At 41.3% G+C, this 27,624-nt stretch overlaps 3 protein-coding genes across 4 annotated transcripts in view; 2 read left to right on the forward strand and 1 right to left on the reverse strand.

Moving 5' to 3' along the window:
- Nucleotides 1–2,928, forward strand: part of LOC125225978 (titin-like) — a 47,563-nt gene extending 44,635 nt beyond the window's left edge. The window contains exons 44-47 of the mRNA XM_048129793.1: nucleotides 224–286; nucleotides 491–556; nucleotides 1,581–1,727; nucleotides 2,512–2,928. Coding sequence (XP_047985750.1) covers nucleotides 224–286; nucleotides 491–556; nucleotides 1,581–1,727; nucleotides 2,512–2,819 — 584 coding nt within the window. The 3' untranslated portion in view covers nucleotides 2,820–2,928. The remainder of the gene's footprint in view (nucleotides 1–223; nucleotides 287–490; nucleotides 557–1,580; nucleotides 1,728–2,511) is intronic.
- A 6,723-nt stretch (nucleotides 2,929–9,651) lies between these two features.
- On the reverse strand, nucleotides 9,652–23,745 carry LOC125226661 (peroxisomal targeting signal 2 receptor). 2 transcript variants are annotated; one of them, XM_048130710.1, is made up of 9 exons: nucleotides 23,607–23,745; nucleotides 23,319–23,532; nucleotides 19,465–19,647; nucleotides 17,449–17,631; nucleotides 17,126–17,243; nucleotides 14,764–14,848; nucleotides 12,420–12,482; nucleotides 12,189–12,286; nucleotides 9,652–10,002 (listed from the first exon to the last, which is right to left on the reverse strand). In XM_048130710.1, the coding sequence occupies exons 2-8, from the start codon at nucleotides 23,517–23,519 to the stop codon at nucleotides 12,190–12,192; spliced, it is 930 nt and encodes a 309-aa protein (XP_047986667.1). In that variant the 5' UTR covers nucleotides 23,520–23,532; nucleotides 23,607–23,745; the 3' UTR covers nucleotides 9,652–10,002; nucleotide 12,189. The 2 variants fall into 2 exon arrangements, with proteins under 2 accessions (XP_047986667.1, XP_047986666.1); XM_048130709.1 differs by lacking the exon at nucleotides 12,189–12,286 and having other exon boundaries at nucleotides 12,322–12,482.
- A 246-nt stretch (nucleotides 23,746–23,991) lies between these two features.
- Nucleotides 23,992–27,040, forward strand: LOC125226660 (arrestin homolog). Its single transcript, XM_048130708.1, is given in 7 exon segments — nucleotides 23,992–24,231; nucleotides 24,572–24,778; nucleotides 24,868–24,999; nucleotides 25,192–25,441; nucleotides 25,444–25,542; nucleotides 25,856–26,050; nucleotides 26,521–27,040. Coding segments are annotated over 7 exon segments (1,197 nt in total). The 5' UTR covers nucleotides 23,992–24,066; the 3' UTR covers nucleotides 26,670–27,040.
- The last annotated feature ends 584 nt before the right edge of the window (nucleotides 27,041–27,624 follow it).

Raw genomic sequence — 27,624 nt, forward strand, 5'->3', positions numbered from 1 at the left:
TGAGTTCGGCTAAACCCGCTACTCAACATCAGATGGTAGTTGGTACCACCGTCAAAGTAAATTAAATAGTTATTTTTTATAAGCGAGGCCTTGGCTACGGGAACCAGTAGGTATAAGCACGTTTTAATTATGCATAGCTTTATGTACACCGAAGAGATAGAACCCATAAAGGTACTACCAAAACCCACAAGGTGTTTTATCACAGTGGTCACTTCTACCACAGGGCCCATACCTACCACACAGAGCCCACAGACCCAAGACGCTACCACAGATACCATGGAAGAAGGTACTTAAATCTTAATTAAATTCATTCATTTTAATTCGGTGACGAAGTTAGTATCACCAAGCGATCTTTAATGTTTTGACATGACACCCATTTTTCGTCTCGAATGAGAAGAGACGCGAATAGTTATTTTTATTTATATGTATACTAGTGTCCAATTTTCCATAGTATATTTTTTGTTGTATTTATTTGTCCATTTCTTTTCAGAAGAGCCACGGAAGTTTTCATGTCTCCAATACCTCAGAGGTTTATTAGGCAGAAGAGTGAATTACAGTAAGTTAAAACCACGTTACAACTAGGGCTCCCGATATCCGTCCTGCACGCCAACCTTTGAGTCCGCGTCCGAACTACACGAACCCGACTAAATCCGTGTCCGTGTAGTGCGCTCGGTCCGGATGTGCGTTCACGGACACGTTACACGGACCATAACTACCCATTGCGAACGAGCCCCAAATCCAGATTCGTGTAACACGAGAACGGCTACCCGGATGAGAGGTACACGAAACCCGGACGCTACCTTGAGCCCTAGTAAACTGTAAAGACCAACAAAAACTTTAAATTATATGAAGACTCAAAGTATCTATCAAGCTTAGAGTCCATGGGAAAGAAATAAGATAGATTTTAACCCGGAAATCCCTTAAAAAACATAACGAGTGTTGTGTGATTCAAACATGAGGTGACATCGTGAGATTCAACCTCACATCGCAGACCAATCTGCATACTTGGGCCATTTTTTTTTTCAAAGTGATCCACCCCACTTTTTATGTAACATGGGTATTTTTTACGCGATTCATTCATCGCGACGTCTTTCGATCCTGATAGGAGAAAAAAAATGTCTCAAGATTTCCGTCCATTTCTGAAATTCTCCATACCGTTACCGCCATACAAAATGTACGAAATAATGGTAACGGGATGGGAAAAAACCTCGAGACATTTTTTTTCTTGTATTAGGATTAAAAAAGCTCGCGATTCTGAGTGCAAACCACACAAAAAATTTCCAAATCCAAAAAAAAAGTGGGGCGTACAACTTTGAAAAAAAAATGGCCCATAGTAACGCGCACGTAAGTATTAGTATTATTATACGGGTTTGAGTTGTAATTAAGGTAAGGCCACTAAGGCGTAACATAATCAATAAGCATACGTGATTGAGTCGCACATCTAGCGATAACTATTGTGACAGCACCTGTTCATTGATGATGATGTGTGATGACCAAAATCTATTTTACCTTATTTTTCTTAAAGGTAGTGAAATAAGTCAATGTTTTAACTTATTCTATCTCATTTTCTGTTACCGCAGCTTTCGAGCTTCCGCCACTATTGACCTTCTTGCGGGCCTCGGATTCCGATTCAGAAGATGACGAGATTGACGAAATAATCCGCCAGAAGTCTCTAACGGAGCACCAACCTGACCCGAAGCCTCCAGTCCAAGTTAGCCGACTTTTGGGTAAGTTCTCGGTCCTTCATTGCTGAGGATCACGACCATGTATGCAAACTTGCAGTGTCTCCACAGCCACACCAACAGCCGCTCTCTTCGCAGCATCTGACCATCCCATGGGTGCCCTACCCTGAGCACGTCTGGCATTGAGTAAGTAGATACTTTCTTTTTATACATTGTTTGAGAATCGTTGACGCTATGTGGATATGGCAACGCAGCTCGGCTCTGTTACGCCACTACAAAAGAGCAAGAGGGAGAACTAGCTACTACGAGTATACGCTTACGAAACGTAAGCAATGTTGACGTTGGCTGGATACGCAGGGTTCCTAACGAAGATGCCAACCGATCATGAACCGTAACATACCGCAGACATCTCTAACACTTCTCCATATCTGCGCGTAAACCTGAGCCCTTTTCACTTGAAGGTATCAAAATATTTTTTTTTTCTAACTCATTTTACTCAGAACCGGTTGGACTACGAGTAGGTACATGGATTTTGAAGATACTAGTATAATGTGCTCTATTGTTTGAATCTATATACCTACAATATAAGTACCTTTCTTAATCTTGCTATCCTGGCCCCGTAGCCGAAAGGAATTTATGCGACGCGAAACAAAAACGAAACGCCGCGAAAGGTAGTCTGGCTCTGTCGCGCCAATACGCAAGAGCGATAGAGATAGATAACTACGAAAGCGTTTCGTGAGCGTTTGTGCATTCGTCTACGCACACTGAATAGAAAAAGGATAGAGAGTATCAGGCAAAACGATTTTAATTGAATGTGGTTTGTTTCCAGTTACCCTACCTGAAGCAAACACATACAAACACTTACCCAATGCAATATCAATATGGCGGACCACTCTCTGCACCACAGAAGAATCAAATATCAACTACACCTGTACCGACTCCTCTCAAACCTTATGTGTCATGGGACAGAGCAGATTGAACCGCGTATTCAGTGTGACCAACATTTGTAGTGGAGAAGAGATGGAAAAGCTAAGATTAGCGTACTTTTTGTTGTCGGCCATGGAAGGGAGAATTAGAAGGGTTAATTTGAACAAAGTTAATTATCCACGAGTAAATTATTTGGCCACGTTACGCTAAGATTAATGTATTTCTATAAACAGAAAAGTTTATAATAATATTAATGTTGTGAACTTAGTAACCGTCCAGGTTATGTATATATGGTCAATACGGGTATGTGTATCATAGGCTGGTTTGAGGCTGGTTTTAGTGCTAGTTCAGACACAGCGGAAACCGCGCGGATCTTATTTTAATCTACACTGTGCGGGTGCAGTGTGAACGGTCTAGTACTATGCTATTAAAATAATATCCGCGAGGTTGGCATCCGCGCGGTTCCGCTGTGTCTAAACTAGCGCTTTAGGCTGGTTTCGTGACACGCGGACCGTCCGCGCGGAGCGATTCGCGCGACCAATTTGTATGAAGTTGATTTGTCGTCCGCACCACTCTAAAACGCTCACTGAAGTTAACACATATAAGTCCAGTGCGGAGCGCTCCGCGTGACACTAAAACCAGCTATAAGGGTGTGTATCTTCACATTTGGCCTTTTTACTCATTGTCAACAGGTGGTTTTTGTGAGTTCCTACTTTTGATACTTGCTTCTCACTATTAGTGTTGTCGTATTGAACTCTTAATAAACACTGGTTATGTTTAAACAGCCTTTCAGACCAGGCACTCTCCCTTATTACACGTATTGACTTTAGTTCATTTTTGACACAAGGTGGCCATTAAAAGGGATCCAGTTACTGAATCCAGTTTCAGTTATTTAATCTCACCTTAGGTTTTTTAAATTTGTTTCTGATGAAATTTTGTAAACTGTGTGAAAAGTCCTGCCGCTGAAGTATTGTTAAGGTAATAGTTTCAATTTGATTCAGTCTGCGTAAATAATGTATTTTCTTTAGTGAATATATGCAATAATAGTTAAGGTAACATTGTAAAGATAATGTTTATTAAACTAGTTTCACTTATATGAGTTTTTTTATGTTGTCCTGTTACTCGAAGGATTGAAAGAGCTAGTGATTCTGAGTATAAATTACATAAAATTTATCAAAAAATCCTTTTTTCTAGGCCCTTATTTCACATGAAAATTAAATGACGGTGGATATTTGATACAATCATTTAATAACAGTATTTTTGTATTCACATGATGAAGCATAAAAAACTATATTATTAACTGCCAAGTACCTACAATACCTATGGCTGCTAACCCTTTAAACGCCTAAAACATCTTACTCGTTGTAACTAGTCATACCGGTCCATAATGTTAAAATACATTTAAAAAAATTTAGCAAACTTTTATTTACTTAACATTTTTTCTTTCGTGGCATCAGAAATGAGTGTTTAAAATTAATAGGTTTCTCGTGTTACACCCGTATAGATATATAGCTTTGACACTTGTTTGACACAAGTAAGGTTTTTGTTTAAGATTCAGCGATCAAAGGGTGAAATAAACTACAATTGGGTCTCTATTGGTTCCCATAAAGTTTTAAGTCATCAGCAATTCCCGAAAAGTTGGTACATTTGGATCAGGTCTCCGATTTTGATAAAAATTGGTAGGCTGATAGAGTCCATGATGCTGAGCAAGATCCACTATGACTAGGTTTCCCAAAAGGTCCTAGGTTGATTGTATAAAACTTTCCTTTTAAGTTACCGAAAATGTATAGAAATCTGGTAACAAAAAAGGAAGGTCTCGTACAAACTACATAGGACATTTTGGGAAACCTAGTGGATCTTGCTCAGCATCATGGACTCTATCAGCCTAGCAATTTTTATCAAAATCGGGGACGTGATCCAAATGCAATTTTTATCAAAATCGGAGACGTGATCCAAATGTAACTTTTCGGGAATTGTACTCATAATGTATTGTTTGTCCACATTTTCGTTACTCATCATTTGGTTTTTCTCAGACATGCGTAACTGTTTAGCATTGCTATAAAACAAAGCTAACCTAACCTAATGAGGCTATTCCTTCTAGTCTTACCGCGTAGTGTTACCAGTTACTATACTTCGTTTAAGTTCATAATCTTTAACATGCCTTTACATAAATATAATTGTCAACTTATCTGTATCAATTTTGGGCCAAATTTGTAACTCGGATGTAAGCTGGTTACCTACAGCACAGACCTCGCCTAGTGTAGGAACCAGGTCAACGTTATAAGGGAAAGCACAAGCGATGTTCTCTTAAATTCTGTATTATTTAGCTTAATTTCTTCCTTTTATGATGAATGTTGAATTTGTGTAGATAAATAAATGTTTTAATGTTTTTTCAGTTGAACCACTGGGAATTTTCTTCCCAATATACTTACTGATAGTAAGGGCTAGGCAATAGGTAGGTTAAGCTTGTTAGGTACCTATAGGATGTCCGAAGGGCAAACAATCTAGAAATAGGTCTAGTAACGTCGAAACAGTTGTCGCGTCTGGTTTCGTACAAAAAGCAGTCTTACAATCAGTAAGTCTATTGGGAAGAAAATTGCCAATGGTTCAACTGGTAAAACTACGCGGTAAGACTACAGGGAATAGTTCACCTAATGTCCATATGTCCTTAATGAAAACCCTGAAAAGTTAATCATTTCAGAATAGGCTACTTGACCCTTTTTTAAAGTTTGTCTTATATTATTACCAGGGAGCGTACTTTTCATGCCGATGACATCAATTTGACGTCACGCTCCATATAGGGTGATCACAAATTGTTTTATTGTAAATTGTTAATCATTAGTCATTAATCATTTTAAGTTATGAATTTCTTTGCATGGTAATGAATGCAAGAAGGATGGTGTGCTTTACGTTAGAGATGAATTCTCTTTTCTACGTATTTATTGTAATGTGTTGTTAACAATACTATTTAATTAAATTTGTGTACATATAAAAAAAAATATATATTCACGTTTCACATTTCAAGTAGGTAGGTATTATTTATGCCACATGTAAATGGACTACTGTATTTAAAGTAATTTGTACACGATTAAAATGATTGACGACTAATAATTAATAATTTACAATAAAACTATTTGGGATCACCCTATACGGAGCGTGACGTCAGATTAATGTCATCGGCATGAAAAGTACGCTCCCTGATTATTACTTACTGTCTAATTAACCGAAAAAACATATCACTATATTTTATTATGACTTATAAACCGCAAAAAATATTTTTAAAGAATACTTTTACGTTATCAGGCAAAAACAACATCAGTCATGTCATCTATAGATTTTCTGTGAATGAAGTGATTGATTTGACATGAATTCTATGACGTCACTACACGGCCAATAGCGTTTTCGGTGGCCAAAATTAAAAAAAATACTCACATTTTGAATTAAAAATACGTAGTCATCGTACACATTTAATACCCAAAATCATTAAATATTGGTTTCTTATGTCAAATATTACAGAAGACAATCATTTATTGTGCCATATTAGATATGAGTCTAGTAGCCTATTATGATTAACAGGGCCCGTAACTTTCATGCCGATGACATCAATTTGACGTCACGCTGCATATAGGATGATGCAAATACAATAAAACGATTGTAATAATTAATCATTATTCATTAATCAATTTAATCATGTACAAATGACTTCAAAAGTAAAGCTATTCATACGTGGAATAATTAATACCTACTTGATACGTGAAACGAAAAGGAAACATTTTGTTTTGTTTTTATAATTTATTGAAATGTGGTAACAAACCTATTTAATAATATGTACCTATGTATAAAAATAAACAATTAATTTAATTTACTTTTCACGTTTTTTGTAGGTATTAATTATTTCACGTATGAATAGACTAGTTTTGAAGTCATGATTAAAATGATTGATGAATCATGATTAATTATTAAATAAAACTCTTGAATCACCTATATGCAGCGTGACGTCAAATTTATGTTATCGGCATGAAAGTTACGGGCCCTGATGATTAATTATAATATGGCAATCATGACTTTCAATCATTATGCCAAAGAAAGGGATCCGATTACAATTTCTATGCACCTATTTATTTTACACAGTTAAAATATTTTACATCGTAGAATACAACATATATAAACATACCTATGTACAAAATAATAAAAATTGGTTCTTACAACTAAAATAACAAAACGTTACATTTCAATAAATAAATCAGTCAGTACTGTCAGTAGCAGATCGGGTAAATTTACAGTAATTGGCCATCCTCGTCATCATCCTCCTTGCGTTATCCCGGCATTTGCCACGGCTCATGGGAGCCTGGGGTCCGCTTTGACAACTAATCCCAAGATTTGGCGTAAGCACTAGTTTTACGAAAGCGACTGCCATCTGACCTTCCAACCCGAAGGGTAACTAAACCTTATTGGAATTAGTCCGGTTTCCTCACGATGTTTTCCTTCATCGAAAAGCGACTGGCAAATATCAAATGACATTTCGCACATAAGTTCCGAAAGACTCATTGGTGAGAGCCGGGGTTCGAACCCGCGACCTCCGAAACGAAAGTCGCACGCACTTACCGCTAGGCTACCAGCGCTTCAGTAATTGGCCACCCTATATATACTAAAGATGATGCATAATGAGGAGGCACACTGGTTATGACAGATGCCGCCACCTCTTAGTCCACTGCACAGATAAAGAATTTCATATATGAGAGCTAGAAGATGATTTTTTTTTTCTCTCACCTATGAATGTAACATATAACTCCGTATAGACAGATAAAGTCTAAGAAAAAAACGTACCTCAGTACCATACAGAAAAAGGTACGATGGGCTAGATGGCATTACACCTTTGGGGTACGCTCAGCTAGATGCCGCTAATATTAATATTTGACATTTTAACACATATCGAGCTAAGAATATGGACCAAAATGTCAAAACTGAACGTTCATAAGTTTTAACCTTGTGTCGAGAGATGGCAGTCTATGCCCTGTGATTACACATTTTACTTCGACAGTAACTCTCTATAATACTCGATCCTCCTTGATGAATGACTTGCACAGGCGCCGCCTAGCGGGATAAAATGTCAGTGTGCCTCCTCTTTATAAGATGTAGGGTAAATTGCCAGTTACTGAGATAATGATAATGCAATTTCCCATAGTTATATTTATACATAATTTAGAAGTCATCTTTTTGGGACTCCAAAAACTAGTCGCTCCCGCGTAAAAGATAGAGCGAGCGAGTTAGTTCAACTATAACTCGCTCGCGCTCTAATCGTCTTCTATTTGGGCCATTTTTTTCAAAGTTGTCCACCCCACTTTTTTTGTAACATGGGTATTTTTTACGCGATTCATACTCAGAATCGAGAGCTCTTTCGATCCTGATAGGAGAAAAAAAATGTCCCAAGATTTCCATACATTTTTTCGAACCTTCCATTCCGTTACCGCCATACAGTGTATGAAAAAGTGGTAACGGAATGGGAAAAAAACCTTGGGACACTTTTTTTCTCCTATTAGGATTGAAAGAGCTCGCGATTTCGAGTGTCAAACACATAAAAATTTCCAAATCTAAAAAAAAAGTGGGGTGGACAACTTCGAAAAAAATGGCCCATTTACACGGGAACGATTATATGTATTTCGTTCGTCTCAATCGCCAATAGCTCATCGCTTACTAGTTTTTGGTAGGACCAGTGCCTAATACTGTGGAATGATTATATAATATACTAGCATTTGCCCGCGGCTTCGCTCGCGTTAGAAAGAGACAAAAAGTAACCTATGTCACTCTCCATCCCTTCAACTATCGCCACTTAAAAAATCACGACAATCCGTCCATCCGTTTTGCCGTGAAAGACGGACAAACAAACAGACACACACACTTTCCCATTTATAATATTAGTATCGATAATATGGATACTAACATTTGCCCGCGCCTTCGCTCGTGTTAAATTCGAAAATTAAAGAATGCTCCATACAAAATTCCACCCCCCCCATTTTAGGGAATTGGGGGGTTAGAAAGAGACAAAGAATAGCCTATGTCACTCTCCGTTCTTTTAACAATCTCCACTTTAAAAATCACGTCAATTCGTAGCTCCCGTTTGCTGTGAAAGACGGACAAACAAACAGACACACACACTTTCCCATTTATAATATTAGTATGGATGATATATTACAGTAACTACCTGATATCTTGAAGTAATCTGAACTACCCGAATATTCTTCATTCGTTGTTAATGTCTTTTTTTGACTATTTAAAGATTACAATACTCATGCGCGGTATCCAGGTGGGGGGGCGTCATGGGGGTCATGACCCCCCCCTGGAGCCTAAATTGGCCATACAAATAGACCACGTGACCCCCCCCCCCCCCTGGGGCCCCGGGCCATTACCACGTGACCGCCCCCCCCCCCCTCCCTGGGCACGAAGCTGGATCCGCGCTTGACAATACTTAATATCTAGAAATAAATATATTGCGTTGTAACAATCATTTTACAGTCATATCTATCAATTATCAATAGTAATGAATAAATATTTGATTGCCTCGGCACTGCTTCCACCGGGAGCTAGTAAGCTATGAACTATCGGCTATAAAAACGAACAAAAGATAATCACCCCCGTGGAAGAGACACGGCGATGTTCATAGTTTACTCGCCCAGCGGTCAGCTGAGCATTTCTTTTTTTTTTTGCCAATAAAAAATTTTGATTCTTTTAGGGAATTTTAGGTCAATTGTACTCAGAATCACGAGTATTTTCGATCTCACTGGGAGACAAAGTGTCCCAGAATTTCCATACATTTTTGTTACTTTCCCCTTTTGTTACCCCATACAACATGTACGGAAAATGGTAACAAAATAAGCAAATATCGTATGGGTAATTTTTTTTAACTACTAGAATTGAAAAAGCTAGTAATTCTAAGTAGAAATAGCATTTTTTTTTTCAAAAATATCACAGTTCATAAAAGTGACAAAAAAAAGAAATGCTGAGCTATCAAAATCGCCGTGTTTTTTTTTTTGCACGGGAGTGCTTATCTTTTGTTCGTTTTTATAGCCGATAGCTCATAGCTTACTAGCTCGCGCTGGGACCAGTGCCTTAACCGTTGTTTTTAAATCCCAGATATTTTAAATGATAAAAAAACATGCTTTTTTAAATTATATGAGGCGGAATAATATCTGGGATATAAAAACATACACATCAGTTTGATAGCAGTACAGTCGCCATCAGAAATGTAATGAAATTTACAGTTTATTTCCGGTACACCCTTTAGTTATAGTTGCAAGCTTTCATATGCTACGGTATCCTCTTGAAAGCCATTGTCTCGGGAAAAAAAATCCCACCTTCACCAAGAGGTATCCTTGTATTGACTAGTCCACTTTATCTGAAACAAAAAATGGATTCCTATAAATAGATGTCACTATACGCCACCCCATAGGCACACCTCGGACACTGGCGATCAAATATATGAAAGAGGTGCGTTCCTAGCACACTGTCTAAGCTCGTGTAGGTGAACGTGAACACGTACTATGCTTGTATGAGTGAAATATGACAGGTCGACTGGTCGCGTTTTTGACAGGCGGTAACTGTGAGGTAACCGAGAGGGGGTGGGCGGCACTTTCAGCGGGGAGCGGGAGTGGCCATGTCTGAGCGCGTTCCAGTCCAGCCCGCATGTACTGACTGTGTAGCCGTGCCAGAGTATACCCACCTCACAAGAGACACCGGGTCGTGAACACGTGCACCAGCGAGTCCCACCCGCAGTCGGCCAGCTGGTGCGGTCTGAGCGCGCTCCAGTCCAGCCCGTATGTACTGACTGTGTAGCCGTGCCAGAGTATACCCACCTCACAAGAGACACCGGGCCGTGAACACGTGCACCAGCGAGTCCCACCCGCAGTCGGCCAGCTGGTGCGGTCTGAGCTGGCTCTAGTCCAGCCTGTATGTACTGACTGTGTAGCCGTGCCGGAGTATACCCACCTCACAAGAGACACCAGGCCGTGAACACGTGCACCATTGAGTCCCACCCGCAGTCGGCCAGCTGGTGCGGTCTGAGCGCGCTGCAGTCCAGCCCGTATGTACTGACTGTGTAGCCGTGCCAGAGTATACCCACCTCACAAGAGACACCGGGCCGTGAACACGTGCACCAGCGAGTCCCACCCGCAGTCGGCCAGCTGGTGCGGTCTGAGCTGGCTCTAGTCCAGCCCGTATGTACTGACTGTGTAGCCGTGCCGGAGTATACCCACCTCACAAGAGACACCGGGCCGTGAACACGTGCACCAGCGAGTCCCACCCGCAGTCGGCCAGCTGGTGCGGTCTGAGCTGGCTCCAGTCCAGCCCGTATGTACTGACTGTGTAGCCGTGCCGGAGTATACCCACCTCACAAGAGACACCGGGCCGTGAACACGTGCACCAGCGAGTCCCACCCGCAGTCGGCCAGCTGGTGCGGTCTGAGCTGGCTCCAGTCCAGCCCGTATGTACTGACTGTGTAGCCGTGCCGGAGTATACCCACCTCACAAGAGACACCGGGCCGTGAACACGTGCACCAGCGAGTCCCACCCGCAGTCGGCCAGCTGGTGCGGTCTGAGCTGGCTCTAGTCCAGCCCGTATGTACTGACTGTGTAGCCGTGCCGGAGTATACCCACCTCACAAGAGACACCGGGCCGTGAACACGTGCACCAGCGAGTCCCACCCGCAGTCGGCCAGCTGGTGCGGTCTGAGCTGGCTCTAGTCCAGCCCGTATGTACTGACTGTGTAGCCGTGCCGGAGTATACCCACCTCACAAGAGACACCGGGCCGTGAACACGTGCACCAGCGAGTCCCACCCGCAGTCGGCCAGCTGGTGCGGTCTGAGCTGGCTCTAGTCCAGCCCGTATGTACTGACTGTGTAGCCGTGCCGGAGTATACCCACCTCACAAGAGACACCGGGCCGTGAACACGTGCACCAGCGAGTCCCACCCGCAATCGGCCAGCTGGTGCGGTCTGAGCTGGCTCTAGTCCAGCCCGTATGTACTGACTGTGTAGCCGTGCCAGAGTATACCCACCTCACAAGAGACACCGGGCCGTGAACACGTGCACCAGCGAGTCCCACCCGCAGTCGGCCAGCTGGTGCGATCTGAGCTGGCTCTAGTCCAGCCCGTATGTACTGACTGTGTAGCCGTGCCGGAGTATACCCACCTCACAAGAGACACCGGGCCGTGAACACGTGCACCAGCGAGTCCCACCCGCAGTCGGCCAGCTGGTGCGGTCTGAGCTGGCTCTAGTCCAGCCCGTATGTACTGACTGTGTAGCCGTGCCAGAGTATACCCACCTCACAAGAGACACCGGGCCGTGAACACGTGCACCAGCGAGTCCCACCCGCAGTCGGCCAGCTGGTGCGGTCTGAGCTGGCTCTAGTCCAGCCCGTATGTACTGACTGTGTAGCCGTGCCAGAGTATACCCACCTCACAAGAGACACCGGGCCGTGAACACGTGCACCAGCGAGTCCCACCCGCAGTCGGCCAGCTGGTGCGGTCTGAGCTGGCTCTAGTCCAGCCCGTATGTACTGACTGTGTAGCCGTGCCAGAGTATACCCACCTCACAAGAGACACCGGGCCGTGAACACGTGCACCAGCGAGTCCCACCCGCAGTCGGCCAGCTGGTGCGGTCTGAGCGCGCTCCAGTCCAGCCCGTATGTACTGACCGTGTAGCCGTGCCAGAGTATACCCACCTCACAAGAGACACCGGGCCGTGAACACGTGCACCAGCGAGTCCCACCCGCAGTCGGCCAGCTGGTGCGGTCTGAGCGCGCTCCAGTCCAGGCCGTATGTGAACTCCGAGTGGTGGCGGATCGTTTCTAGCGGCTCGCAACCTCTCTTTAGGTCCCATATCCTTTAATATAGAAAGTTAGAGTTAGGCACTGGTCTCACAAGAAGCGAAATAAGCAATAAGCTAACGACGAAACGAACAAAAGATTGTCGCTCCCTGAAATCCGATCGCTCGACGACGAAAATTCCTCGCGCTATCTTAATAATAGCAGGGGCGGCTCACTCCGCGATTCTATCGCCGCGCTACAAGTACATGCTAGCGGCCGCGAGTTCGCGGCCTAATCAGGGGTGGCGCGCGTTCTCACGGAACGCACGTTCGCACTTTCTATTGTTACTTTACGTCGCGAGTTCTTTTAAGGTTCATATGCGATGTCCACGTGTGGAATGGCTAATAATGCTCAGTTAAATAGACATTATGAATAAAATAGGACAATCTTACACATATCTTATTGATTAAGTCCCACGTAAATGTTCAATAAGGCTTGTGATGCTGAAGGCTTAAACAAAAATATATAAATACTGTATATATATATATACCTAGAAAGTAGTCAAGACTTGAATAAATAGTATAACTTTTCTGATAATTAATCTAATAATAGCGTCATTTTTCTTTGACAAACGGACGGTCGGCCTACAAATTGATCCTATAAGGCCCACTTGCACCAACCACTTAACTCAGGGTTAGTGGGCTGTCAACTGTCAAATTCCATATAAAATGGTGGGTTAACACTCGGGTTAACCCTCCATTTTCCTTGCTGCAGGTGGCCCTCAGGGTTTTGTTATTTTGTTTCGAGGTACGGAACCCTAAAGTGGTGTAATAGATAGATCCCCTTATTCATAAACGTTCACTAAAGTTATCAAGCCGATAAAGTTCGTTTGTCCCTTTCTATCACACCAATACGTCGGAAAGGGACAAACGAACTCTATCGGTTTGATAACTTTAGTGAACGTTTATGAATAAGGCCCACTTGCACCAACCACTTAACTCAGGGTTAGTGGGCTCCCCCCCTAGGGTGCCCACCTTGCCGTGGTGGGGGGGCTTAGTAACCGTGGACTGGTCACCCACGGTGAAGCTAAGAGGTACCCAGGGCCGGCCGGTTTGGGGAGCTGGCTGGCCCGAGGCGGTCGCTCTAAGTGGGCTTGTAAAGCCCACTTAAGACGCGTCTGGGAGGACTGCGGTGGGAGAGAAGATCCGGCAGTATGGGATGCCGCTCTGTGCCCTCCCACGGTAGCCGAGGTGGGATCGCAGGGGGAGAGGCGTGATGGTATAGCGGTGCGCCACTCTCCCTACCCCCTGCGACCTTGGCGCGGCCGCTCCGCTGTAGCGGCATTGGTGGGGCCGCAAGGGAAGAGGAGTGCCGGTATTACGGTGCGCCGTTTTCCCTATCCTTTGCGGCCGACTTGGTTAGCGGTGGAACCAAAGACCATTTCCACCGCTGGGCGCCGGAACATTCTGGCGCCTATGGCCTCTTTGTGGCGGACTCGAGGGGGTCCGTCACTGTACGAGCCTATAAGCGGCCGAGCAGGAAGGTGCGCCCTGTCATCCGGCGCACTCACTGTGGAGGGCCTTTGGGCATCCGCGGAGAAGCTGCACGTGGGCGGCTGCCGCCGGCGGGGTCGCCGTTGTGAGCGCAAGCGTTCCGGTAACCCCGCCAACAAAGCGGCGAGGTGGCATGTGGGAGGGTTTTTAGTGGGTATACCGTGGCCTCATTAGCCAATACGGGAGTCCCACATAACCACTAGGGTCCCCCCTCGCACCCTAGTGGTATGCGGAACGCATTTTCCCCCCCTTAAAAAAAAAAAGGGTGCGAGGGGGGACCCTAGTGGTTATGTGGGACTAGGTGGGCTGTCATTTGTCAAATTCCATATTAAATGGTGGGTTAACCCGTTTTCGTTGGTGCAAGTGGCCCTAACGGCCAATAAAAATGGAGGGTTAACCCGAGGATTAACCCACCATTTTATATGGAATTTGACAGTTGACAGCCCACTAACCCTGAGTTAAGTAGTTGGTGCAAGTGGGCCTAAGGGAGATAAACTATAAGAACTCTTTAAATAGATTCTCGCGTATGACTACATATTAAACTGACCTCAAACGTTTCAGGGACGGCATTGTCCCCGTGGTCTCGGAAAAGACTCAAGATTAAGTCCCAATTTAAAAGTGTGTAATAATCATGAAAGTTTAAAACCAGATATAAACTATACTCTGTCAACCAAGTCTATCAGTAAATAAGAACAAAGAAAACTATATGCATCCTTTTCTTTAGGGTGCTATAGAAAAGGATACCTATAGTTTTCTTAGTTCTTATTTACTGACAGACTTGTTTGAGAGAATATAAAATACAAACCTTGTGGTAAAGTCATAGGACACTCCCGCTATGACGGAGGGTGCGTGGGGGGAAAACTGCACTCTTCTCACTGCACATTCGCACCCTGGAACATATAATTCAAGATTTATATTCTACTAGCTCGCGTTAGAAAGAGACAAAGAGTAGCCTATGTCACTCTCCATCCCTTCAACTATTTCCACTTAAAATATCACGACAATTAGTAGTGACCCTGCCTTTGCCGCGGTCCTAGGTTCGAATCCCGGTAAGGGCATTTATCTGTGTGATGAGCACAGATATTTGTTCCTGAGTCATGGATGTTTTCTATGTATATAAGTATTTGTATATTATATATGTATATCGTTGTCCGAGTACCCACAATACAAGCCTTCTTGAGCTTACCGTGGGGCTCAGTCAATCTGTGTAAGAATGTCCTATAATATTTATTTATTTATTTATTTATATTTACCTTTTTTGTACAGGGTGGCCCAAAATTACGTTGACTAAGAATAGGGAAATGTTGAAATAAACCAAAATATCGAAATTACCGAAAATATTTTTGGGCCTATATATATATTGTATATTTCTACATTCACCATGGATATTTCAACAGCAATCATGTCCATTTCGCAAGGTTTGCAATGTAGACCAATTGTGTAAAGACATGTTTTCCCGATTCATAAGCTCGATACGTTTCAGCCTACTTACGTAAATTCACCTGAGTTAAAACTATAAATTATAGTTTGTAATCAATCTTAAAACCCTAGCCCGTTTTTTGATTACAAAAATTAGGATATTTTACAAGCTATACGTGCAATAAGTTAGAATAAAGTCATATTAGAGGTGCAGCTGCTTAAGTTTTTGTTCTAATATTTGCGTTTGTACTTCAAAGCCAAAGGAGGATATTCAATTTATTTTTGACCAAATAAATTGAATCGTCTTCAAAATATCCTCCTTTGGCTCGATCATTCGTGTAAGGAGAGAAAAATAATTATACAAACGTTTGTCAACGTATTTTTGGGCCACCCTGTACAAGAGAAAGCACGGTGTTAGGGTGCTTTTCCACGAAATATGTGGTGTGGTGTTTGATATCCACCAACAATCGTTTATTGATCCACTAGCGGCTCGCCATGCACGGGGATTAAATCAAACAAAAAACCCCGATAGTAAGCAAAGGATCGAGTATTATAGAGAGTTACTGTCAAAGTAAAATGTGTAATCACAGTGCATAGACTGCCATCTCTCGACACAAGCTTAAAACTTTTGAACCTCATTTTTGACAATTTGGCCCATATTGTTAGCTTGATATGTGAGAAAATGTCAAATACAAAGACGTATATAACTCCGTAAAGACAGATAAAGTCTAAGAAAAAAACGTACCTCAGTACCATACAGAAAAAGGTACGGTGGCCTAGATGGCATTACACCTGTGGGGTAGGTACGCTCAGCTAGATGGCGCTAATATTAATATTTGACATTTTAAAACATATCAAGCTAAGAATATGGGCCAAATTGTCAAAACTGAGGTTCAAAAGTTGTAAGCCTGTGTCAAGAGATGGCAGTCTATGCACTGTGATTACACATTTTACTTCGACAGTAACTCTCTATAATACTCGATCCTCTTTGGTCAAATATTAATATTAGCGCCATCTAGCCGAGCGTTCCCTAAAGGTGTAACGCCATCTAGGCCACCGTACCTTTTTCTCTAGGGCTTTGAGGTACGTTTTTTTCTTAGACTGTAGCTGTCCTAGGTACGTTTTTTTCTTAGACTGTAGCTGTCCACACGGAGTTACATAAGTCTTTGTAGTAAGTTATCCGTAAAAGATACGATATACCATCGAAGACTTTTTTGTAGACCTTTATAAGAGGTACAATTCCACCATACATTGTTTTATTATATCTAAATCGGTATGGGCGGCGCATTCGCTTGAAGTCCCTGAGCAGCGCCATTTTCACCGACTCGATTAACAAAAATTGACATATTTCAATCAACTTAAAAGAAAACCTTAACAAATTATATACCTGGGTGAGTCAACTTCTTCTTGCCTGTTATTGCCATGGTTACGGTCCCCTGAGTCACGCTGGTTTTATACAAAATTAAAAGTTGGTTGAAATGAAAAGAAAAAGTCGATTCACCCACCTAAACCATCCTCAAGAATCATAAGCATGAAAATCCGTTGAGTAAATTTTAACTGTTGATTAGCAGAAACGTCTGCTTGGTGTCTTGGTGGCTCAGTTGGCAGAGCGCGGAGTATCGATCCAGTGGCCGTGAGTTCGAGTCTCACCCAAGGCAGACTTTTCCGCTTTTTTAATTTATTCGTTGAGTAGTTTTTGAGTTTATCGCGAACACATACGCACAGGCAAACGGGCGACTTTATATTACCTTTTAAAGTAAACATGGGCGATGTGAGCCTCCTAAGGTCCCAGCCCTTGACCAGGCCATCGGACCCTGCGGTCGCGATGGCGTGTGTCTCTATCCTGCTCCAATCGCACGATAACACCTGAAACAACAATATTCCGTTATGAACGTGCAGAGACAAGGTCTTTTATTTATTGGAAATGTAGTCTTTCACTCGGTGGCAAAGTTTGTTTAACCTGTTTAACCTTCGTGCCTTGAAAGCCTCGCAACGCTCAAGAATCGAATTTTCGAACCACTCGCGACGCTCGCGGTTCTAAATTGGAATTATTCGCTTGTGCAGAACTGACCTCAGCGTCATGCGCCTTGACGACGGCCTTGGGCTCCGGGTCCGCGCACGTCCACAGCTTGAGGTGGCCGTCTCCGGAGACCGACGCGAACGTGGCGGGGGAGTGCGGCGAGAACGCGGCCGTGTACACCAGCGCCGAGTGCCCGGAGAACGTGCTTATGCACGTCTCGGATTCCGGGTCCCACTGAAATTATCATTAATAAGAGTTAGTGTGAGGCCTGAGAAATGATCAGTAATTAGAGTTAGTGTGAGGCCTGAGAAATGATCATTAATAAGAGTTAGTGTGAGGCCTGAGAAATGATCATTAATAAGAGTTAGTGTGAGGCCTGAGAAATGATCATTAATAAGAGTTAGTGTGAGGCCTGAGAAATGATCTTGTGTTTATTTTCTAATAAGTTTTATTTTAGTGTGTGAGGCCTGAGAAATGATCACTAATAAGAGTTAGTGTGAGGCCTGAGAAATGATCAGTAATAAGAGTTAGTGTAGGCTCAGGCATTTGTATAAATGATCATATGTATAACAGAGTTAGTGTGAGGCCTAAGAACAATCACTGTAAATTATGTTTGATTATTAATAAATTATTTGTATTTGTATTAATAAGAGTTAGTGTGAGCCTTAAGAAAATCATTAATAAGAGTTAGTGTGAGGCCTGAGAAATGATCATTAATAAGAGTTAGTGTGAGGCCTGAGAAATGATCATTAATAAGAGTTAGTGTGAGGCCTGAGAAATGATCATTAATAAGAGTTAGTGTGAGGCCTGAGAAATGATCATTAATAAGAGTTAGTGTGAGGCCTGAGAAATGATCAGTAATAAGAGTTAGTGTGAGGCCTGAGAAATGATCAGTAATAAGAGTTAGTGTGAGGCCTGAGAAATTTATTTATTTATTCTTTATTGCACATAAAAAAATAAGTACAAATGGTGGACATAATGCCTTAAGGCATTCTCTACCAGTCAACCACTGGGTTAAAAAGAAACATTTGGTACGTGCAGGCATCGTGACAGAAAACAATAATCAGATATCACTTTCTATTCTACTATTTACAAATTAAAACTATTATCATTAAATACTATAATGAGGGGATGAACTTACACATATACTCTATAAGATATACTCAAATGAAATGATCATTAAGAAGAGTTAGTGTGAGGCCTGAGAAATGATCATTAATAAGAGTTAGTGTGAGGCCTGAGAAATGATCATTAATAAGAGTTAGTGTGAGGCCTGAGATCATTAATAAGAGTTAGTGTAAGTGCGTTTTCACATTATCCGATCCGATAACGGATGTCGGAAGGATTTCAATGGAAAAATCCAAGATTGCGCCTGTAATGTGGGACGTGGGTCCTACATCCGACATCGGATCGGATAATCTGAAAACGCACTAAGGCCTGACCCCGTAGCCGAATGGCATTACTGCGATGCGAAACGCCGCAAGCAGTCTGGCTCTGATCCAATACGCAAGAGCGATAGAGATAGGTTCTGTATGGACGCTCGCTCGACGCGAGCAGCGGGACACCCTATGCAGCGTCGGTTCAATTGTTTGACATGCACGCCACTCGCCCCACCTCGCTGCACGCTCGATATGAGCGTTCACTTCTAAGCCTTACACTTACAAATCTTACAATACAAAATGGCAATTGCCCTTTGTACGTAAGGGCGCCACAGATCCCATACAGAATACTATATCGCATTTTTTTTTACTTTAATACATGTATATCTGTCGTGCCTCTGTGTAAATGGGCTCTATGAAGGTCAGCACTGGCTCCATAGCATTCTGAGCTGGATCCAGTTCGTAGTGCGCTGTCTGTTCTCTGTTTTTATATTTTCGTAGTCCTTTTTTACATATCGTCACTACTTTAAAAAAAACTTGTATCTTCGTCTGTCAATGAAAAGAAAATTGTAGTAAGTGTGTAAGGAATGCATATAGACTTACTGCGTTTTAACTTTGAGAAGCAGCGTGAGATACGAGATTTTTTCAAAGTAGTGACGATATCGTGTAGTCTTATTTTAAAACTTACCAGTTTAACAGTGGTATCCCAGCTGGCACTAAGTAAATGAGCCCTAGGCCAATCGACGGAGCACACTTCACTGGTATGTGCCCTTAGTACCCGTAAGGGCGCCGCACATCCCACTCTGAATACTATGACGGCCCCGTCCCCCGCCCCGCAGGCTGCAGCGCCATCTGTCGTGCCTGACCACGTCTGAAAATATATAAAAAAATATTTTTTTATAACGTCTTATAACGTATCGGCTAACGCAACGTAACGTATCGGTTAACGTGACGGCGTAACGGCTTGTATCGCCCGTGTGGTGACGGGTCGTAGAAGGCGACTGTGGGATATGGGGTAAATTGTGGCGTAGGCGAGAGGCTGGCAACCTGTCACTGCAATGTCACAGTTTCGTTTTCTTTCAACCCCTTATTTGCCAAGAGTGGGGCACTGTAACTTTAGCAGTTGCATGTGCTCTGCCTACCCCTTTGTGGGAAACAGGTGTGATTGTATGTTGTCTTATTGTATGTCTTATAACGTTTATTTGGTGTATAAAAAAAAATGAAAACTTAACCTATTACTTCTTAGTCTAATAACACTTTATACACATTATATGCCGATGACTAAGTTAGCCATGGCGCTGGTTTTCAGGCTGGTTTTCAATATCATAAGTAAATACAAGAATTAGGGACAATACAGATAAGGGATCATCCACATATTACGTCACACCAAATTTCAGGTTTTTGGACCCCCCCCCCTATGTCACGCTTTTTTTGTATCCTTTTAACAGGCATTGTCACATTTAGTATGACCCCCCCCCCCCTTACACTGTGACGTAATATATGGATGACGCCTAATGGGATTCCTAAGCTACGCAGATTGTCAATCTCTTCTCAGTCGTTCCCTCATGGCTGAGGTTCGTGACCAACAGTGATCTCTTCCACTTGACGCGGTCTAGGGTCATATGGACTGCCATCTGCATGCAACCACAAGCTTTCTTCACGATTGACAATAGGAAACACCTATGATTTAGGAACAAATTGTCACTACTTTAAAAAAACTTGTATCTTCGTCTGTCAATGAAAAGTCTAGTTGGAATGTATGGCCAACCTGTAACGAAATCCATTGATTCAACAAAAAACTAAATGCCCCTACAGCCGAGCTTCCCCAAGACTGGATCCGCGCTTTGAGCCACGATAGGAAACACCTATTTTTTCTTACCAAGAATTTATGACAGAACAAATACTTCATAGATTCAACATAATAAAACTAAATGCCCCTACACCCGAGCTGCAAGACTGTCAGCCAGATAATCCATACTAATTAATGGAAAGTTTGTGTTTGTTTGTTTGTCCGTCTTTCGGCAAAACGGAGCCACGATTTGACCTTTAATTTGATATGTAACACATCAAATGAAAGAGCTTTTTATAATTATTTGAAAAAAAAAAAATATTTTTAGTCAAGTACCTAATTTAAGAAAATATGCAAAAAAGTAACATTTTATATTAAATTGTATGCTGCCAAATTAGTTTCAACTTCCGCCAGTAGCATGAATGTTGAAATTAAGATGACATATAAATAATAATAAAAAAAAAAATTATTTCAACAGATTTGAGGCCCACAGTAAGCTCAAGAAGGCTTGTGTTGTGGGTCAGACAACGATATATATAATATATAAAATACTTATATACATACAAAACATCCATGACTCAGGAATGCTCATCACACAAATAAATGACCGGGACGGATGCCAGGCAGGGTCACTAGATGTCATCAACATATATTTGCATGTTGCTAATATGCACTGTAACATTAAACATTAGTACATTACTACTTGAGTCTGGGACCAAAGGGGTTGCTGGCCGAAACATATATACAGATTTGAGGCCGGATAGTTCTGAGGCGGGCATCCCTGTATTTCCAGCCGAGGTGTGTATGTAATATAGTGCTTTTCTCAGACATGAGTATGAAATAATTAAGTACTAAAAATAAAAACTGAATGGCTGTATCTCCTAAACGGTGCGTCGTAGCGCAAAAATAATCAAATTTTCGTTCCTTTTTAAACAGCCCCTAATACATATCAATAAAAAAAAATGGAAAAAAAATTGTTGATTCAAATTGCAATTTTCAAATATTGCCTAGGCCCTGTACCAATTGCAGTCGACACGTCTGTAAAGACCCTTATAGCTTTTATTTTTTATGGTTACATACCTAGATTTTATTTCACAAACATCTGGGCCTGCAATGTTTGTATGAAATTTCATTATCACCCCTTGTCCTAACTGTACCTGAAACTTCGCGGCCAATTATTAGGCACATAACATCAATATTTCATACCATGTTTGAGGAAAAATACATTATGCAAACCAAGACCCACCGCTGCACTTACATAAACAAACATCCACACGCCGTTCTTAAGTCAGCCTTTAAATAAACAGATCCAACTAGATATAATCTCGTTAGTGACGTCGCTCGGTTGTAAGGCTTCGGAGCACATTTGAATCAGTATGCCAAGTTATGGTTCAAGGTTGTAGGTGTGGCCATTACTTAATTATAAACATGCAAAACTATAGGTACCTACCCTACTTTTTTATTTTATTGAAAATGGGCACAGACTAGTGGAGACGAAAAATTGGCCAACAGGTGCTTGTTCACCCAAGATTTGAAGGTTGGGTCATATGAGCTAGGAAATATAGAGGCCGGCAAGGAATTCCACTTCTTGGCAGTACATATAAGAAAAGAAAAAGCAAAGCATTTTCTGCCAATTGGTGGAATATCTACCATGTGAGGGTGGAAACCGGCCGTGTGAAAGCATGTTCAAGCAAAGAAAATTGATATAGAGGACCTTTAAAATAAATTTGTAGTCACACTGCATTGCAATGCACACAGGGTTCAAAAATTTAAAACCTCAGTTTTGATAATTTGTCCAATATCTTTTATGGGGTTTTCTTGTTCTGATGTAAATATTATAGGATATTATAATGAACATTGATTGAATTAATACCACGATAAGTTCAAAGGCTAGTTTTGTGGGTACTACTTATAAATACTATAGAAAATATTACTCAGGAACAAACATTCATGCTTATCATGAATGCCCTTAACATCTCTTTTTACTTTTCGGTTACAGAATGATAGTTACTTCTGTAGCTTTGCTTGATCCGATAATTTTGATACTAACTGTACAAAATTAGGCAAATGGTTAACCATACAATGGGCCACCAATTAGGTCCCACGATACTTACAAAAGAGTGTAAACGCTATGTCAGATTGTAAGCCACTTACGAGTGACAGGTTAACACTTAAATCTCTTAATTTGATTAGAAAGATATATGTAACTTATAGCACGCTTACTTTGAAAACTTTGAATATCTTAAATAAAGTATTTTTCAGTACAGATGGTGTTTTTTTTTACGCACTAGTGCGAGAAGTGGTTCATTATATGCCAGGTCGAAACTTCGGAGGCTCATCTGTACTGAAAAACGTCGTACGATACACGTGCGAAAAGGAAATTAGTAACTCGTGTCGATTTAAAACACTCCCTTCAGTCGTGTTTTAATTTATCGCCACTCGTTTCGAACTTCCTTTTTTACGCACTTGTATCGTAATGTACTATTCTAAGAGCTCATACTCTTTGTATTAAAGTATAGCGAATTTTTGAATATCTTTACTTTAATTTATGTAAAAAGGCCAAATCCAGCTTAAGAAAATAAAATCCAATTGGTGTTTACTAATTTAGTTCAAGGGTTGCAGTATGGTTTCCTAAAGTGAAGGCATTTCCTACTTATAACAGTCAAGTAAAAATACCTAGTACCTTATACTGGTAAAACATCACAAACAATGAATAAAGTCTAAAGTAAATCTGAATAGATAAATATAGTTACCACATCAAACAGCCCGTCATTCCATTCCAATTTCTGTACTTCCACTATCGTAGCTCCATCGGGAGCAAGTTCCAAAAAGAATAGAGTGCCTCCGCCAGCCAGCCCGTAGTACTGACTCGTCGCCACCGCCAGAGCGTCCGGCCGAGTTCGCGAGAACCGGACGGCATAACCGTGCCGGCCCGGCGTCAGAAACGTCGGCATACTGATCGTATAGCTGAAACAAAACAAATCTGTGAAACTACGATACTATGATTCAAAATGAAATGAAACACTTGAGTATAAACGCACCTAGTTACGTAGCAGACAAAGGCAACTTATCAGTGCATATTAGAATGAGCCTAATAAGATACTTATAAGCTAATTTCATTGTTTATCAGCATAAACAAAGCTTAAAACGACAGCAATCAAAAGAATCAGATAAAATCGGAGCCTAACCTAGTTTTTCTGTCAAAACAAAACGTCAGTGTGACGTTTCGTTTCACTACGACATTTTGCTCAGTTTCAGCTAGTGGTGTGACATCAAAATCGATATTGCAATGCGTCACACGATTTTAATCCTATTAGAACACCCACATACATAATCTTATTAGAATACGTTCCGCAAGAAACCTCACATGTTCCTATATAAAAGAAAATTTTCCAGCTGCTAATCATTTCTGGTCAATCCTCACAGAGACATCACAACTCCATAAGGAGAAAGAATCTCATATTTAACCCTAGTCCGTTACATCCAAATACCTTACTAAGAATGGTCGTCGCTGTTAAAGTATTTAAGAAAACTACACCAAATGGCAAAGTTACGGTTTACCTCGGCAAGCGGGACTTCATTGATCATATGGATTACTGCGATCCCGTTGATGGAGTCGTGGTTGTTGACAATGATTACCTGAAAGGAAGGAAGGTCTACTGTCAGGTACATAAGTGAAGTGCTATAGTGAATACAGTGAAGTGTAGCATTGATTAAATGTGATGTTTTTCGAACTTTTTGACGTGTCCGTGATCTTTTTTAGCTAAGCTGCTTGCAATGTGTTTTGTCTTTAACATTTTGAGCTACAAATTATTCAACAAAGCATATTCTTACGATGATTTTGATCAGCGACGAAACGAAAAAAAAAACAACAAAAAAAAAGTGATGATTTGTGTTCGAGATTGGATCATCGATATTATCCGACTAAAATTTCTTTTATGCTAGGGTATTACTGTTTACAAAAGTTTTCTACCGTCTTACTATAAGCTTGTTACTTTTTGTCTAGCTCGTGACAACGTACCGCTATGGTAGGGAAGAAGATGAAGTGATGGGAGTGAAGTTTTCCAAGGAAATGGTGATCGGTCAAGAGCAAGTTGTGCCCATGATCAACTCGAAAATGGAGCTTACTTCGGTCCAGGAGAAACTTATTAAGAAGCTGGGCCCTAATGCCTATCCATTCACCTTCAACTTCCCTGATATGGCACCTAGCTCGGTAAATAAAACTGAATTTGAATATTAGTCCATAGAGGTAGCTATTAGGAGTAGTGTTGCCAGAGTTAATAATGTTCATTAATAATTCAGATCACTCTCCAACCTTCTGAAGAAGATCAGGGCAAGCCCATGGGAGTGGATTACTGTGTTCGAACCTATGTGGCTGAGACTGAAGACCAGAAAAGCCACAAGAGGAGCTCAGTGACTCTTGCTATCAAGAAGGTAAGGAAAAGAACTGAAATTAACTAATTATTTTAATTATGAGTCGTTTACTGAACAAAGACCTGAGACTTCTAATGTATACTTTTTTGAGTATTTTATCTATGGGCAAAAAAAGTCGGTGTCATTATAGGTTATCAAATAGTTGTATGATTAATTTCTAATTTATTAATTTCTTCAATTTTTCGTCTACAGCTGCAGCATGCCCCTGCTAACCGCGGCCGTCGTCTTCCAAGCTCTCTCGTGAGCAAGGGCTTCACTTTTAGCAACGGAAAGATCAATCTGGAAGTAACTCTAGACAAGGAAATCTACTACCATGGCGAGAAGCTAGCCGCCAACGTCATTGTATCCAACAACTCCCGGAAGTCGGTCCGCAACATCCGCTGCATGGTTGTCCAGCATGTTGAGATTACGATGATTAATTCTCAGTTCAGCCGCCACGTTGCTTCCTGGAGAGCCGTGAAGGATGCCCTATCACCCCCGGCGCTAGTCTGTCAAAGACTTTCTATCTAGTGCCATTGGCGCGTACCAACAAGGACATTCGCGGTAAAAGAACATACTCGTAGTAACGATTAACTTTTTAGATTATCACATTTCTGTTTAACGATTCTGCATATATGTATCAGCACATAAAAATATAGACATTAAATTAAACTAGTGGCTTTGAGTGCTGTGCACCAAATTTTGTAGCAAACAACTATCGATATTTTGAAAAACATACAATTAATTGGCGACCTTAGAAATTTACACAAGTGGATATTTGTGGCGTGTAGAAAAAAAATCGGCCATAACAGGGACGCTTTTATTACTCTTTATACTTGGTAAATAGAAAAATAAAATCATATTAATTTGTACACAGGTGTGGCTTTGGACGGTCACCTGAAGGAAGATGACGTCAACTTGGCTAGCTCGACCCTGGTGGCCGACGGAAAGTGCCCGACTGAGGCTATTGGTATCGTGGTTTCCTACTCTGTACGTGTGAAGCTGAACTGTGGAACTCTGGGTGGCGAGCTGGTCACTGATGTACCTTTCAAGCTCCTGCATCCCGCTGAAGGTAAGAATATTTCAGTGGGTCCTGTGAATAAGGGCATAACTCAAAATGACTCGGTGAAGAAGTGCACAAGTCCGAGGTGGGAGTTTATTCATAGGACCCACTGATTTTTTAGGCTGATGGGGTATGGCGTCAGTCAACCTGTTTTTTTATCAAAATTACTAGCGAATAACTGTATATCTGACATTGACTCTGTCTCACTAAATTGCCTAGTGCAGTCTCTTAAAGATTTAAATAATTTAGAGGTAGAGTTAGGTTAATATACAAGTTAAAAAAACCTTCACAATAACGTTGCCGTAAAGTCTTTTTTAATACATTACGTAATCTTCATCCAGTTTTTTTTTCATAAAAATATAATGAAAGAACAAAAAATAATGATTCTTGCTTTGTTTATTTTATTCTGATTAAACTAAATTTGAATGTTTCCATCAAAGTATGTAGTTAAAATTCGACATAATATATCTATGTTATAGGCAGCGTTGAACGCCAGCGTTTCAATGCAATGAAGAAGATGCAGAGCATCGAGAGACACCGTTACGAGAACTCTCTCTACACCAACGAGGAAGAGGACAACATCGTCTTCGAAGACTTCGCTCGCCTCCGAATGAACGAGCCGGAATAAACACACTTGAAAAACTTACAAAAAAATAGCAAAATGTACAAAAAACACAAAAATATCGTAACTAAGCAAGTGTCGACCATGGAACCTACCCTCAATTGTGTACCTACTTACGTATTTTTTATTTGTAACCAAATTATTTATGAGTTTACCCTATTGATGTGGCTTTATATGCTAGGTAATCATCTCAATATTTAATGTATTGTAACTACATCTTGAGATAATATTTAGGCAAATTAATAAAATTGTATTAAGAATTATTTAATTGTCTACTATCATTAGGCAAATATATATTTTGGAAAAATTATAACCACTTACCTTTACTAAAGTTATTGTTCCTCTATTTTATTTAAAAATAAACATCACCAGAAAGACACTGTATTTCACTTAACTCATTCAAATTTGATTCGAAGTACACGGTTGAAGGACCTGTGCTGTACTGACATCAAAATAAAGATGCTCTATAAGTCATGTCGCAATTTGCATAGTCTATTGTATTCGATTATAAGGGTACACAGGTAGCGAAAGGGCTCTTTCCCCGCCCTATTTGCGTTCCTTCATACGGTGGCGGCGTTCGACTGTCATGGCGTCTCATTGTGAGTGCTACGCACTGACCCACAGATATAATGGCCGCTGTACACACATGGCCAACAGTTCCACCAACCCCCTTGGCCATGTGTGTAGAGGGCTACTTGGCCGTAAGTTTGCAGTTGGCGCTTGCGCTTGCCGGCCAACCGATTCGTGTCGGTTTTTTGTCCACACATCAAAGGATCTTGGCGCCAATGGCCAACTGCGTTTACACGTTGGCGCTTCATTCAGTTGGTCGTCAGCCGTCAGAGAGGACAGTAGTGATATATTTACGAAAATAATAAGTTTATCTATGCCAATAATAGTGTAGATTTTGACAAATGTTTAATGTATTTCCTAAAAAAGATAAATGTTCTTATCAGAATATTCA

The sequence above is a fragment of the Leguminivora glycinivorella genome, chromosome 5 (genome assembly GCF_023078275.1).
Source record: "Leguminivora glycinivorella isolate SPB_JAAS2020 chromosome 5, LegGlyc_1.1, whole genome shotgun sequence".
Classification (NCBI taxonomy): Eukaryota; Metazoa; Arthropoda; class Insecta; order Lepidoptera; family Tortricidae; genus Leguminivora; species Leguminivora glycinivorella.

Excerpts from the sequence above, each read along its gene's own strand:
- LOC125226661 (XM_048130710.1), bottom strand. The coding sequence starts at position 23,519 with ATGCCGACGTTTCTGACGCCGGGCCGGCACGGTTATGCCGTCCGGTTC. Across the intron at positions 19,648-23,318 it reads ATGACGGGCTGTTTGATGTG|ACGTGGTCAGGCACGACAGA; the intron begins GTAACTATATTT and ends ATATATTTTCAG. Across the intron at positions 17,632-19,464 it reads GGGATACCACTGTTAAACTG|TGGGACCCGGAATCCGAGAC; the intron begins GTAAGTTTTAAA and ends TGATAATTTCAG.